Source organism: Bidens hawaiensis, unplaced genomic scaffold, assembly GCF_021521415.1.
Source record: "Bidens hawaiensis isolate Kalapana, Puna unplaced genomic scaffold, B.hawaiensis_p1.1 tig00007279_1, whole genome shotgun sequence".
Lineage (NCBI taxonomy): Eukaryota > Viridiplantae > Streptophyta > Magnoliopsida > Asterales > Asteraceae > Bidens > Bidens hawaiensis.
The window spans coordinates 97,530-114,255 of record NW_027491504.1 but is presented as its reverse complement, the minus strand read 5'-3'; the positions used below and the strand labels follow the sequence as shown (position 1 = coordinate 114,255).

At 34.4% G+C, this 16,726-nt stretch overlaps 1 protein-coding gene across 1 annotated transcript; it reads right to left on the bottom strand.

Moving 5' to 3' along the window:
• Positions 1 to 9,119: 9,119 nt before the first annotated feature.
• LOC143634930 (uncharacterized) lies at positions 9,120 to 10,647 on the bottom strand. Its single transcript, XM_077102885.1, has 3 exons — positions 10,277 to 10,647; positions 9,648 to 10,037; positions 9,120 to 9,518 (listed from the first exon to the last, which is right to left on the bottom strand). Exons 1-3 carry the CDS (start codon positions 10,505 to 10,507, stop codon positions 9,156 to 9,158), a joined length of 984 nt encoding a protein of 327 aa, XP_076959000.1. The 5' UTR covers positions 10,508 to 10,647; the 3' UTR covers positions 9,120 to 9,155.
• Positions 10,648 to 16,726: the final 6,079 nt, after the last annotated feature.

Sequence of the window (16,726 nt, the reverse complement as noted above, 5' to 3'; positions counted from 1 at the left end):
TATGTTTTAAGATACCTATGGTGAACATGGAGACTCTACCATCGCTAAAAACATCAATGAAGATGCTGGTTTGCATCAATTTCAGTTATATAAAGCGTACTTATGTTTATGCTTGTTCTTTTTGTTTACTACGAATCTTCCATAAGAATAAAGATGGCATCTTTATTAATTTTATACTAATATTATAAAGAAGTTACTGAGTTTTCATACAATATATAGGATGCGAGATCAGCAAACCCCACGCTCTTTTACTTTTTATATGTAATATAGATTTCGATTATCCTACTTAACTCAAAATATTTGAGCGCTCACCTCTAGAATTTTAAAATTACTTAGAAAAGATCAATCAGTACAATATATAGGATGCGAGATCATCAAAACCCCACGCTCTTTTTCCTTTTATACGTAATATAGATTTCGATTATCCTACTGAACCTAAAATATTTGAGCGCTCACCCCTAGAATTTTAAAATTACTTAGAAAAGATCAATCAGTACATGTTGCACATGTTAAACCAAGTGAAAATAAAAAATGAATATCAAATTCGATTAAGTACTTAGGATGTTCTTCTCTAAATAGTTATTGAATGACACATTACCTTTTTATGTTATAATTACCTAAAAAAATAAAAAATTGTAGCTCTTAATTTACTAATTGCAATAGAAGTTATCATTATTTAACTAACTAGCCTGACCCGAACCTAAAATTTACACCCCAAGTTATGAGATATCCGAGCACCGAAAACAACATTAATTGTTGATTTAACCACGGCTTTACTATAGATTCAAGATATTACTATTACTTATATATACAAATTAGAACTTTGGTGCCGCAAGTGCCCTAATTGGGTTACTTGGCGGCACCTTAGTGGTTGAATGCATGTTGTTTTTTTTAATAGTTTCAGTACCGTTACGAATATAACATAAACTGATGGAATGCTATTTTTTTAGTTTCGGTAACGTAACAAACATGACGAAAACCTACCGAATTCGTGTAGACTTACTGCATTTTGTTTTAGTCACGGTAACATAACAACGCCACGAAAACCGACCAAATGACAAATTTGCTTTTGCTTTTTTTTTTTTTTAGTTTTGGTACCGTAACAAACTTAACGGAGACCGACCGAATTTACCTAGACTAACTGCCTCAACGCCCTGACTCGACAATGCTCGGGTGGGTTTTACCAACGCACGAGTTTTACCGACCGACGCCATCCCATTGGTCCACCTCAATTTTTATTTTTTCCGTTTTATTTTTGTTTTAGTTCCGATACCATAACGCACGTAACTGAAAAAACCCAATTCATGTTTAATTATGCCCTAAACAACCGGGACCGACAACATTTGATATTTACTACCACCCGAGTTTTAGCAATCTGTCCCGTCGCAACGCGCCGGATGAAAAACTAGTTATCATACATATATTAACTCTCTTACGTTCTTTTATCATAAGTTATCTTAAAATATCCAAATAATCCATTAACAATGACTTTTTTGAGTCACAAATTCATACAAAATACAATGAACAACTCTAAACTAGTCATATCCTAATGTCACAGCTATAATACCATCATCCCATATACTCTATGCTTTCTTAAGATTAGCAAGACATTCTCCAGTGACCCCTTGAATCCACTCATCAAAGGCTTTAACCTCGCGATCTTCGGTTTTCAAATCCGCAAAGCACGTGTTACACGTATCAACATTGGTTGCTATAGCACTAACATCCACATTAGCCTTTGCAAGATCGTTGTTACGTATGCTTTCGATGCTTGTCTTGACACCCTCAATCGCGCCATCTAAGTTTTCCTGACACTGAGTTAAACATGTTTGTGCCGGTTTGGATGTCGTGGGGTCCGCTAGTCGTTTTTGAACTGTGGCCTTGAACTCATTGATCTTACGTTCGACCCCTTCAAGTTGTTTGCTCGCAACTTTAGACCCCTCGGACGACGCCACTTTTTTTTGTACGCCTATTTCGGGCAATGCAAGTTCAAAATGTTCGGAAAAAGATATTGGGGTTTCGGCTGCGGGCCCGCTTTTGAAATTTGGGGATGGAGATGGAGATGAGGCCAGGGATGAGGAAGAGGTGACATCGTGACACGACGTAAAGACGAAAAGGGCAAAAATGGAAAGGGAAATTAATGTTTTCCTTGTAAGGGCCATTGTCTCTAATTGGGATTGGGATTGTGATTGTGATTTTGAGCCAATGGTATGAATGTCAAGGGGTTCCTTAAAATGTTTTTAAGGATTGGAGATTCTTATTTATAGATGTTGTTTTCATAAATGGAAATGTTATGGTTAAGATCGTAAGGTGGAGGTTCTTTTTATTTTACACCATTAATAAAAAAATTAAAAAAAGGGTTCAAGTATTTTTATGTGCATCCAATTTCTCTTATGGGCTTAAAGCTAAATGGCTTATCATTTGAGGTGTATAAAACCGGTTTTTTTCTCAAACTGAACCGGTTTGGTCAAAGCCTGGTCAAAACCGGTTTGACCAAAATGGGTTCGGTTTAGAAACTGGTTTAGGAGCAAAAGAGGTCGCCTTGGTCCAGCTCGGCTCGGTTAGAACCAGTTAAAAACCGGTTAGGAGAACCGGTACCGAAACCGCGGTTTGGGTCAGTTTATGAACCGGTTTGGGTGAAACCGGTTTTTTTTGTCAAACTGGTTCGGGTTGATTTGCTATGAACCGGTCTCAAACCGGTTTTTTTGTTACACCTAGCTTTAAAGGGCCTTGATAAAAAGATACACAAATTCTTAATTTCGCTCTCGGGTTTATGGATTGGATTCAGCCAGCCTCGCTTCTTCCTTTTCATGTCGTCGTGAATTTGTGATCGTTACCTGTGAAATTATGGCTGATATTGTCAAAGGGCGTATTACTTGTAACGGTATTCGTGTCATGGTTTGGTTTAAACCCGTGAAACCGCATTCAGGCAGGGCCCATAAAAACAGAATAATGATACACAACATGCAAGCAATGAGGCATTTCAAAACTAAAATATAAATCAAACGCAAAAATAATAAAACAAACAGAATGCAACCATAACCAGAACCACTGATTTCCGCCTAAAATATAAACTGATGGTCGTTCTCGTCTCTTTGTTCCTCAACACGACTTGTATACCTGAACAAGAACCACTAAACAGAAAGAAAAAACGTACAAAAGGTTGCTCTAAGCGAATCTATTTTTCTTATTATCGACATTTGTCTGTGTGACGATAAAGTTTCAGGATTTTCGGTCGTTTCTTAACTACCACTTGAACGGTTTTGACCATTGACCTTCGGGAGCTGGCTCCGGCTCTGGCTCTTGACTAGGGCTAATGGCAGGTTTTTCAAGATCGGGAATATCGACAGGAGCAGATGGCAGTTCGGTTACTTCAGGATGTTTCTTATCTTTTCTTGCTGCATCTTTCCTTCCTGGTCTGGTAAATATGTATGCTGCAACCCAAAAAAAAAAAAAGTTTAGGCTACCCGGGCATGATCAATTTTTAAAATAAGCATAGTTGTCTAATGCACTAGGCGCATAGGCCACGCTTGGGGCCTAGGAGCAAAGCGCAAAAAAAGCGAGGGCCTGAAGAAAAAGAAGCGCAATACAATAAAAAATAAAAAAATATTTTATGTATATGAAATATGATGTTATTATTAAAAACAAAGTTATCATATAACATTTAATATCATCTAATTAGTACCAAAAGTTTTAAAATAGTCAAGATTCAAATGCAAGTCAAAACTTGAATAACAAAACGTATCAATATAATACCTTTGACCTCTCCTAGATCTAAGTTTCAATAGCACTCGTTGCGTTTCTTTTGCTCGGCTTTTATCTTCACATGTTCTTGTCGTAGGCTTTGCCAAAGCGCTCACCTACGAACTAGAAGAGCATTTATTGAGCCTCGCCTGAAAAATGGGCCTAGGCGCAAGAAGCGATGGCTTGCCTTTTAATAACTATGAAAATAAGTGAAATTCTAATTCAGTATCAATTTGGTCCTATCTAGAGATGGAAAATGGTTGGGTCAGGTAACGGGACAAAGGGGTTCTGGTTGATACAGATTAATTTTGAACCGCCTTTTCCCATTATTGATAGCAAACATGAAAGCCGGACGGTTATGCAGATACATGGTTACATAACCACCTTATGTATCCTAGTTCAAACAATAGGCACATGTGTTTATGCGGTTCTCATTTTAAGACTGGTCCTGCAATGAACGACCCTATACATAAAGAACGAGTATTGATGTACACAAAGAATGATACTGGTAATCTAGGTTCAATATTGAAAGTGAACATATGGAATTTTGAATATGCATAGGATCGACGAGACATCGACAAAATTAAAACATCTTCTGATTACAAAATAGTTTCTAACTATAGCATATATGTTCAAACATGAGTATTAATATATACTAATTATATAAGCGAAAACTTTGTATATAATATATCAGGTACAATGCCAGATTAAAGTTTATAAATCTCTAAAAATGCTTGTAATTAGCTAACTATCACCAGCTAACTTAAACTCGGTGATTACAATATCTCAAACACGCCGAGCCGCTCGCGAGCTACTTGAGCTCGAAACGAGCTGAGCCTTGTACTGGAAGCTCGTGTAGGCCCATTGAGCCTTAACCAGCCTCGTGCATTTTTTAAGCTTTACGTCTTTTGGACTTCTATGCCTTAATTTCACACTGCATAGCAGAGTTCGAGCCGAGCTTTTGCAGTTTAAGGTCCTACACGAGCTCAAGCCAAGCTAAGGTTTGTTTAAGTATTTTCTCAAAATATATAAAAAAAAAAACGTTTATAAATTAACTAATAATAAACAAACAAGCTGAGCCTAAGCTTGAAGAAACAACTCACGAGCCGAGCTCCAGCTTTAGAAAAAGAACTCGAAACAAGTTGGGCTCGAGCTCGAGCCTAGTCAAGCTCAGGCTTGGCTTGTTTACACCCCTGCTTTAGACAGTTGGATCAATTTCACTCACTTAGGCCTTGTGTTGTGGGGCGCCATTCCGGGCGACAAAGGCCGACATATACATGGAACACCGCCCCCCTCAGCGATAAGAGGGGCGACGGGTTTTTGTCGCCTGGTTGTGTTTGTTGGTTTATTATTATTATTATTATGTGTGTAATATGTGACGGGGCTACAATACTACCACACCCCTAAAATGAAAACCGCCCCTCTGCTGACGTGGTGCCGCATGTCGTAAATCACCCCTATTTTGTAGCCCTTCACTACAAATAGGCTTAAGGCTGTTTAAAAAGCTCGTGGCTCGCTCAAATAAAACTAGTTAAAAAAATTTGTTTTGAAACAACCTGACAGCTGGTTTGGCTCATTTTGGTAACCGAACCAAAATCGACCCAGATCTTAGGCTCGTTTAACTTTAAAATCAAGCTTCCTTGTTTAATTTCGACTCGTGAACAGCCCCACACTCACTTAACTACCAATTTGAGTACATTGTTATTTCTTCATAATCTTGAATTAACTACACAAATTATAAACTTTACCAAACTCTAAACATTAAGTAGAAATCAACTTCTACCTAAAACTTACTCAAATCACATTAAACAATATCAAATTATATTATATTATATACACACGGTAACTAAATAGATGCATACAGCGAGTGTGTGTGAAATACCTCCGAGGGCAAGATTGGAAATAAGAAGAATACGCCACACGAATTTAAAGCCTCGAACGTATGATTCCTTTGGCGGTTGCGGCGGGACTCCTTCCATTACGGCGAGGCTGCCTTTCGTCGGCGCCCACGACGGCTTTCATAGTAATATTATTATTATTATTATTATTATTATTATAGACGATGGGCTTAATCCGGCCCAAATTGGGCCCATTTTATTCGTCAATGATAAGTTCTTTTTTATACCGTTCGCACTAGAGGTGCATAAATCCGGCTTTTCAAATACCCGGGTTCGGGTATGACCGGATATTGAAAAATCAGGTATTGGTAATACCCGGTATTCTCTCTAAAAACCATACCCTATGCATCGGGTTCGGGTAAGGTATTGAATCGGGTATTGTAATACCGGGTATTTGAATACCCTATTTTCGGGTATTGAAAAAACCTTATTTTTGTGTTTTTTTTGGGGGTTTTTTCCAGATATAGATTGGATTTTTTAAGGGGTTAAAATTTTTAGGGGTATTTTCGGGTATTTTTCAGATATTTTTCGGGTATTTGAAAAACCCAATTTCGGGTATTGGAAAAAACCCGGTTCCGGGTATGAACCAGTTCCGGTTTTCGGGTATTACCGGGTATAAATCGGGCCCGGTTTCGGGTATGGGTTTTGGAACTGAAATGCATACCCTATCCGTACCCTACTGGTAGGGTCGGGTATTAAAAACCCGAGTATATAAAAAACCGATTCCGGGTATTTTTTCAGGTCCGGTTCCGGGTTTTTTGTGCACCTCTAGTTCGCATTAAGTTGCACAAATCGGGTTTTGTAATACCCAGTTCAGTTCTGGTTATGGAACCGGGTTTGGGTATGACTGGGTAATGGGTATTGTCTCTAAAAACCAAACCTTATGCATCATGGTCGAGTCAGGTATAGAACCAAGTATTCTAAAACCGAGCAATCGAATACCATATTTCTTGGTTTTTTCGAGCTTTTTCCCGGGTATAGATTGGGACTTTTAAGGGCTGCACTTTTTTAGAGGTTTTTTTTTTGTTTGTATTTTCATGTCTTTTTCGGGTATAAATCGAAAAAACCTAGTTCCGGTTTTCAGGTAATACCGGGTACAAATCGGGTCCGGTTCTGGATACGGGTTTTGGTACTAAAATGCAAACCATATCCGTACCCTAAGAGTAGAGCCGTGTACGGGTTTTGGTATTAAAATCCCGGATTCGGATTCGGCTCCGGTTCCGTGTTTAGGTTTTTTGTGCACCTCTTGTTCGCATTGACACTTTTAGTATCCTCGTACCTGAAGCTGTGAGGCTATTTAGGCGAGTCCAATGGGTTATGCATAGTAATGTTATGACTTCAAGATCTATCGATGTAGTGTTTTAAAAGATTGAGTTTTGCTATTAAAAAAAGACTTGCGGCGCAACTTGTTGCCCGTTTACCTTCTGTCTTGATGTAAATACTGTATTTTCAAATAATTATTATAATCAAGTTTCTTTATTTTACCATCGAATAAAGCATGTCTACAATAAAGCCTTTTTATTGGGGTAACCCAATGGCAAAAAGGCCACCTTACTGGTAGTGTCAGGTAGCCCAAGCCAACTATCTCCTGTACAGAGGAAAAACCGTCATCGAAGGTCCACTACGGTAAACCTGATTAGGATCAGATTCGAATTTGATACCTTACGGGCTTACGACCTGCAATCCAAATCTTCGTTTCTCATTCAATTTAATATCACTTGAGGCAAAGCTCATTAACAATAATAAGTTTTCTAGCTGTTATGCTTGTGCTAATCAAAGAGTTGTTTTTTTTAGGACTATGAGTTTTGTATTTTATAAGTATTTATTTAGTTTTTAAAGAAACAGTTTTACATATATAAACATATTTTATTTCTTAGGGCATCTCTAATGGTGAGGTTTTGGGTGTTTTGAATCATAGGTTTCTCCTAGGTGGAAGAGAGAGAGAGGAGGAGGAGAGAGTGAAAAGAGTTTAAAATTTCAATATGGTTTGTAAGGTATGTGTGAGAGGGTAAAGGAGTGAGAATGGAAGGAGAGAGAATGTGAGTGGATGATTAGGATGGTTGAATTTCGAACCATGCTTGAAGCATTGGAGATGCTCTTAGTTACTATTGAGTATGAGACAAATTAATAAGTATGAGACAAGTCTGCAAGCTGCGTTTTGGTATGAGTATGAGTCAAGTTAATAAGCCTTTTATGTAACTTTTCATGAACAAAATAACAATCCAATGCAATATGCTTAGTGTGTTCGTGAAAAACAGAATTCTTAGCAATGTGAATGGCAGCATGGTTATCACATTTGAAGAAATTGGTGTGCCACTAGGAACATTGAGTTAGAGTGAAGGTCATGTGTTAGCCGTCATTACACGACAAAAAGATCTATACTCAGGTTCGACAAATCTAAGAGAGACCACATGTTGCTTCTCAGAAAGAGGCCTACCCCCTACTCAAACAAAATACCAACTAAATGAACAACGAGTATTAGGACAGACAACCCAATATGAATCATAATATGCAATCAATATAAAATCAGAATAATTAATAAAATATTCTTCGGAAGAAGCCTCATTGCACATAACAAAGAGTATGCAAGGCGGTTGTATCCTAATGTGGCAATCTTGGGTCTTGCATAAGCTGGCTAAGAACCGCACTACATTGATTGAGCTTACACACAAGACGTAAAGGATCGTTCAAATTTAGACAATATATCGTTAGCTCGAAATTGAAGATGAGCACAAAGAGTACATTGATACTGAAATCCTTCAAAAGACAAGTCAAACTTTGTTTCCAACGCATAGTAAAATCGTTAGCTCTATTTGATTTTTATAATTAACATGTTAATTTCATTTGTATTTGATCCAAACCATATATATATATGTGTGTGTGTGTGTTATAGTATTGTATGTTTTTAACATGAAATTACTCGTTCATATACACGATCTTTGTTTCCTACGTATAGTAAATATCGTGAAACAAATTATAAACAAAATAAAAAGTGACCATTATCTTCAAATTAGCTTTCTACAAACAATACATAAAATACTTGGTCTATTATTTGGTAAACTCTATCGTAAAAAAATCCAAATCTCTATAGATGAAAAGAGAGCATAGAGGTTTGTTTCATGCTTTTGACATGTCTGAATCAATCCAAATTTTGTAGTAAAATCTTTTCTTTTACAAGTTTAAAAGTATCAAACTCTTGTCATGACCCAAACCTCTACAAGAAATATAACCAAATGTAGCAAATTTACACATGACATTAAATTGAATAAACAAATAAATAAATTCACCCATTAACTAATAGTTTTATTTTCATAATCTTACAAGATATACGGTTTACACACTATTTAATTTATTATTCCACCTTTGGAATTATCTTAAAATCACTCAAAGTCTAACAAAATCCTATCTTATCTAAACCGAATAAACTTATTAAAATTCTCAATAGCTATATGTCACTTGCAATAAGAAATTAAACAAAAAATACTAATAGAAAAATAATAATAATAAATGAGGCTATTGATGAACATAGCCACAAGAGAGTGCCATGAGTAGGATTGCAGCTTCCTTCTCATCTTGTGGAAACACACAATGAAATGCCAAGTTTTTGCTTAAGCTCACTAAGAATTCTTCAACACAATTCTTTCTTGGCATTGGAGTAATTGTGTTTCTTTGCTTCAAGCATTGTTTTTTCTTGAACTTTGTCAAATTCCCATGGTTTAGTTTCTTATAATCTTTATTATGCAAAATCTTTGTAGCTTTTAATGAGGTTGGTTTATCAATGAAACCATTTTCACCGCTTTCCGCTGCAGCCGCCGCTGCCATTGCCATCGCCTTCCTGGCTTTCCGCTGGCGGATTCCACACGCATTGCATAGTGACTGTAAAAGTATATAATGAAAAAATAGGTTATGATTTAATTAACAATAAAGGTGACGATGATCTCTCTAATCATTCACTATTATCATTTTCTGTTGATACTCATTTGTTTAGTAGTGCAATATACGCACCTTAGGACCTTGAGGTCCGCTTCTCCATAAAGGAGTCTTGGTAGTATTACAATCCGAGCAAACCCTAACTGGGATGTTGTTTGAAGTGTTTGAGTAGACGATCTCATCCATTGGAGATGATGTTGGTTCTTGATGATCATGATGATCATCAAGCTTTAGCTCTTTCGCGGGTGATCGTAAAGTATTACTTTTTGATGGATTGGTTTTCTTCATCTTAAGCATTACTCTCATCTTGGAAGACATCCATTTCAGTTGGTTTTCGTCATTCACATGATCATAAGTTTCCCTCTTCCATAAAGAAAATTTAAGTCCATCGTTCGTGCTTGAGCCTCTCTTGTCTTGCTTTTCGACACAATGTTCATCATATGCTCGTGATCCGAAACTATCATCCTACATAGAAAAAAAAAACAAATGATGATCAAAAGATAAATGCAAACAAACAATATTGAACTAAAAAGATTGATCTTTATCTAGTTACCGCATAAAAAGCCAAGACAAACTTTCTTGATTTGAAGAAAGAAACGATCAAAATAGATTGAATAAAACGATTCTTGATTTGGGAATTATACAAAAATCCAAGAAAACCCTTTTTTTATTTCATCAAATATTATACAACCCGTTTCTATTACCTCATGTTGTGATGGAAGTGGTTGGTCTTTATTAAAAACCTCATCTTGATCATGGGTAGTAATAGGGTTAAAGAAAAGATGGCAAGTGAGAGAGTTCGAAGATGATGAATCTTGTGAATTAGGGTTCAAAAACTGGTGATTAACACGATCAACGTGTTGATCACCGGTGCTAAAGAATTGGTGTTCATGGTACCGATCATTGGATGATGAATCTAAGTAAATCGAAGTCATGATCTATGTTGATTGAAATACTCAAAAGAGAAATGAGTTCAAGAAAAATGGACACATAGATATAAGTTATATATATGTATATAGATGTGTGTGTGTTTTTTAAGGTGTTTTCTGTGTGTGTTTCATATCAACCAATGATGAAGTTTAAAGGCAAAAAAGATGCCACACAACCCTAATATATATTGACAAACCCTATCTGCAAAATGCTAATTCTGTGCCAGATGAAACATCAAGACAAAACATTATATGTTGACAAGATAAAGTTGGAGCCACACATGCAGGTACCATTGTGATAAAACATCACATGATACACCATTTCATGAGTTTTCGGCAAGGGACATTTATTTACCTTTTTTATGTTTTTTTCTGTGTACTGTCTGAGCTTTTATCTTTCAAAGGCTGTATATATTTTTTTAATAACAAATAACCCAATTGTATCCTGGTATGTTAGAAGTTGCTCTCTCTGTTAAAGGTTGATGGTAGTCAATAATAAAAACCGCTACCTATAGCTCTAACAAAAAATCACTGAAGTGACTACGGTGTTAGTACGGTGAGTCCGCTCATTGGTGTAGCATAATAGGAGTAGATTACATTGTTGTTTAAAAGCATTAATAATTAATATTGATCTTAAACTCGAAAATCAATGTATGCGTAAATGAATTATAGTAACGGCTTAAGGCCATTTATGCTCAAGCCAGGTTTGTTTAACTTAGGAGAGCTTGAGCCTGCAATCGGCTTATGCCGTGCTTTACTTTTAAAGCTCGAACTCGGCTTGTTTATTATTTATTAGTTATTTTATTAACTAATTTATGTACATTTATAACTATATTAATACACGATCATAGTTATAGTTTTAATACACATGCAATCATATGTATATATGTATTGTTGGAACTCTTCAAGAATTTGTGAAAATAATAAAGTAGTTGATTTGGATATTTTTTAAATTTTGATTTTATTTTGTATAAAATCTTTCAATTGTGAATTCAATCTAGATGTTACAACTTGTATGTTTCATCTTTGAATTCAATCTTTTGTGTAAAAGTCTATATATGTTTCAACTTGTATTTATTCCTTGAGTCATGACTTGAAGGATGTTTCATTTTTATTCACTATAAATAATAAAGGTATGCCTTTGTTTCTAGATAAAAAAAAATATACCATTAACATCCTACTTGAACCCCCTCACCATTCTCCAAAAATTCTAGCAATCATTCTCTCTACTATAAGGTAAAACTTTGAGTTTAGAGTCCTTCCCGGATGTACACACAGCTTCGGCCGTTGTACCCTATGAAACATTCGAGTTCTCTTGGGGGACTTGGAATTTGTTTTAAGGGACCCGTGTAAAACACGAAGCCTCGGTCACAAATTTAGTATTCGTCTTTGTTCTTGTACTTTTCTTTTATTTATTTTGTAAAAGTATTGTAATTTATAGCTTTCTTTTGTTATTGTATTGTAGTTGGAATTTATACAAGTGTTAGTTTTTATTTTTTGGTGAACGGTTCCTACATGTATCTATGCATGTATATAGATAGATACATATAGAAAAAGTTTAAGTGAAAATCACGTGAAAGGTAATAACAAGGAGAATCATAATTGCATATGTTAATTTATATGTGATTATGCCAATTCATAATTTTTGAACTGAGATCACATTTAGAAGACAAACACCATATCATTACACCACTATATCATAGATCATAGATAATTGACTTTTATCTAGTGATATAAACACATCTCACGCTCAATATTATCTTGATCACGATTTCTTTTTAATTAAAGTCGCGCAACATTGCATTATATATATTCCAATAATCGTTACAACTTACAACCTTGATATCAATATTTCATGAACAATCATACTGTATATTTAGTAACTTTCATAAAAAAGCAGAATCTATAAATGGTTTGTATGGTAATGATGGGTGATACAGAAACAAGCAGTACAAGTGATAAGATCATATCTAATTGTGGCTTCTTGTTTTAGGTGCCGATATATGTTTTAAGGACCACCTGATCACCTTCATTATCATGATAATTAATTTTTTATTGAACATACTATACCGGTGTGGTATTTTTCAATGATTATACTAATCTACAAATGAATATATACGCAAGAAACACAAATTAAAAAAAAAAACTACTAAAATATTAATACACATATAAGGATTTAAATTTGTTTTTTCATTCTCCATATTTGATATTTCTATAATAATTTAGTGTCATGTAATAATCGTCATTGCATGTCATTGATGTTAGAACGTTTAAACTCTAAAGTCTAAGCTAAACAGATAATTAGTCTAGCACATACTTTGTAATTTGTCCATATTTCATGTATTGTTTTTTAAATTTCAACATGTACAATATAACTAGCTACTTAAACATGTGCGCTGCGGCAGGACACGGGCCAATTCAACTGGTATATATTAGTTCCGATTCGTTCGTTATGGTAACGGTTGTTTCAGTGAATATAAACAAACAGTCAACAGAAAATACATAATTATGAACTTAAACACCATGAACAACACTAACCACACGGTCAACAAGAAACACGTGCCTATGAATTAAAACACCATAAATATGATCTATGAACCAGGAACTAATGTCTAAAGCACAATATGCACTAAGACATCATCATGATCAACAACATTCATAAACAAAATAGCCAACAGAAAATACGCAATTATGAACTAAAACACTATAATCTATATGAACTATAATACAGGACTCGTATAAACAACATCATCAATATCTTCCTTATCCTGTCGCGTCTTGTTTGATATTGATATCGTCATCGTCTTTTTTTCGATCACAAGGTTTTCCATGAATTTTAGGCCGGAAAAAGTCAACCAATTGATTTTTGCCATCCTTTCGATCATCAAGTTTTCCCATCAGCTGATTCACCGTCATCGTCTTCCTTGCATATGATCGATGCATTCAATATGTAATTTATTCTATTCTCTTCCTTAAAACAAGGGAAATAGTAACTACTTGATAATTACCAAACTAAAACGTTAACCAGACCATCTTACCATTTTGTGTTATATTTTAAGCATGACATAACTTGGTGAAGTTAAGCACCTTGCTAGATGTTCTAATGATGGCTGAAACAAATACCAACGTCAAATGTGTGTCAAATACTGGGATTTTCTTCAGGGCTGTCTTTAACGATATTGGAGGCCTATATCGAAATAAGAATTTGTGGCTCTTTTATGAAACTTGTGTTAAGGACCCCAAAAAAAAGTTGTTAATAACCAGTCTTGAACTTGTGACCTACAAGCTATAGCTAAACAACACACAAGCTTACCACTAAACCAACAATATATCTATATATAATGTTATTTTTATTAGGAGACCTTAATTAAGTGTAGGTCATATTTCGCTGGCCCACGGGCCAACCCTGATTTTCTTCTTCAAGTACATGTGCCAATGCTCATGGGATAGGTTGTGAAGGGAAGAAGGTTGTTAATCAATTGGCAAATGCATACCTTCCAAAAATATCTCTCTTAACTAGTTTGCAAGTAAAAGATATCCTTGCATTATGAGCTTAAACAAGCAACTTAGCTTTTTTATGCTAGTATTCAGTACTAATTCATTTTGAAAATGTTTTAAACATATAGACGTTAACTATCTCACACGTTCGAACTGATAACGATCGATGTTATTCCTCGCCCTTAAGAGAACTTCAAACATATAGAAGTTAACAATCTCATACGTTTGAACTGAAAATTAATAAATGATCCTGTTCGTAATAAAAAAATCCATGTATTATATTTCGGTAATCATAATTTATAGTTAAAAATTAAGATGATATCATGATAACCACAATAACGTAACCAAATTATATGTTAGTACTAAAATAAATATAATAAATTTTATTTACATATATAATAAATTTAAAGGCATATTTTATTTACTAATATTATAAGCCGGCCATAAAAAACTGATACAACTATAAATACAAGACCTTAAGTTTGTAGATCTACTAAACTATCATCCTTTATCCAATTAATGAATTTTATAACTCACTTATGTATAATAATACACATATAAGCAATGTCGTAGAAATCCGTAGGCGCTAGTCAAACGATGGCATAGGGACTAACGATTAGCAGTGATTTAATCGAATTAGAATTTATATGTAAATTTTCAAATCTACACATAACTAATGGGGAGAGTTCATGTACAAATTGATCTTAACATGAGAACGTATGAAACAATATCAATCTACCAAAAATGAGAACGTAGGAAACAATACCAACTACAATACTAATCTACATAAGCAATGTTTTGTAATTAATAACAAAGAAAAAACCCTAATAATAACAACAAAAGAATCAAAATTATCAACAAAATAATAACAGCAAGTACTTATAACAGCATAAGAAAAAAAAACCTAATAATAACAAAAAATTGTAAATCAACAAATACTTATAACGTCTCATAATAAAAAATCAGCAAATACGAACAAAAAATAACAACAAACACTTATAAAAACAATTTTAATAATAACAGCAAACTGGTTCTTAATGTTTTCATGTTAAATGATTTGCATTTGATCCTGAAACTATAATTAATATACCCAAATTTATATATATAATTTTCAAGTTTGACCAATTTTAACTAAATAATTGATTAATCAACAACTAGTCGGTGAGGCACCTCCTAACGATTAATTACAAATTAACTGGCAGCTAGTCAGGAGTTTTACAACCATGCATGTAAAAATTAAAAATTCAAACATCATGTCACACCTCCTGTTTTTTTTTTTTTAATTGATTTGAAAGTACATATGTTTTTGATAAAAATAATAATTGATATGAAACGAATATAATAAATAAATAAAAACTGCTGATAAAGAGGATGGCTACGTATGATACCTGGGAATCACTCCCTCCACGTCGTAGACAAAGACATGGATTGAGGCATAATTCTTTAGTCGTAGAATGTAGATACACAAATATTGTAGGATTTGCTTTTCGTATTTTTCTACCAACATTTTGTTATAAAGTGATGTGTAATTTGTTATTAAAGATAAGTTGATAGTGACTACAAATTATATATATACACACACACATGTACATTATACATATATAAACATATAAGCATATAAGCATATAAGCAGCTTGTGTGTATGGACGGACCCAAATAAGAAGCGTGTCACCTATCACCCATGAAAATAATTATGTGCTATATAAATAGTCGTAACCCGAGCTACACCTAAGATTTTTTGGCATTGACATCCTTAAAAAATTTATTAATTTTTTTTGAAAGAAATCTGTCGTGATGGCAACGGTGTCTCTCCCCAAATGATTATAACACTTGTCATCCTTATTAGCCGAGTTTGAATCCTCAAATTACATTGGTGCTGCTTATATTTAAAAGTACGCATATGAGCCGGGAATCGAAACTTGGTCCCCTCGGAAGAAAACCTTCTGACCACCCCCATCAAAGTGGTGATGCTGTGAAAATTTTATGACAACCAACCCAAATTTTTTTTTATTACTAAGCATTAACAAGTATGAACAAATAAGTTAATTATAAAAAAAATTAATAAATATAAATCTATTATGAACACATTAGTACATTGGAATATCATTACTCATGTTAGAGAAAGAATTTGGAAGATGAAATCGGTCATTTAAGAATCAATAACGAGTGGTATGAATCAAGAAATTTCTCTTACGACCAACTGACGTTGAGCATACACCTTGGAATTCACAAAAGACTTATTTAATTTATACGTATATATTTGTTATTGAAGTGCTTGAATATATTCATGAACGGGTAGCAATATTGTAGTAAAAAACAAGCAGATTTTTATTATGTGTTTGATAATGATTAGGTGTTTTCTTTTTATTATGTAATCCGACTCTACACGAATATGAATGGAAACTTTAAAATCAAGTGACACACAATTGAGCTCTGAAAGTTTTTAATCTCCATCAAAATTTCTAAATCCGCTACTTCTTGTATGATGTGGGGATACATAAAGCTGCGAATGAAGGTTGTGATCATGTGCTGGGAAAATTGTATAGGGCCAGCTCCATCTTGGTGCAAAATGCCATTCTTGCTCATCATTTTCAAAAGGCAAGCATGTATAAATATTGTATACCATTCTTTTATATTAGTTGTATTTTTATCTCATTGAAAAATATTCAAATGAGACCAAGCATGCATATATATGTTCAAACTATGTATATAAAAAGCATATATCTT

Excerpts from the sequence above, each read along its gene's own strand:
- LOC143634930 (XM_077102885.1), bottom strand. The coding sequence starts at position 10,507 with ATGACTTCGATTTACTTAGATTCATCATCCAATGATCGGTACCATGAA. Across the intron at positions 10,038-10,276 it reads CACTTCCATCACAACATGAG|GATGATAGTTTCGGATCACG; the intron begins GTAATAGAAACG and ends TTTTCTATGTAG. Across the intron at positions 9,519-9,647 it reads GCGGACCTCAAGGTCCTAAG|TCACTATGCAATGCGTGTGG; the intron begins GTGCGTATATTG and ends ATACTTTTACAG.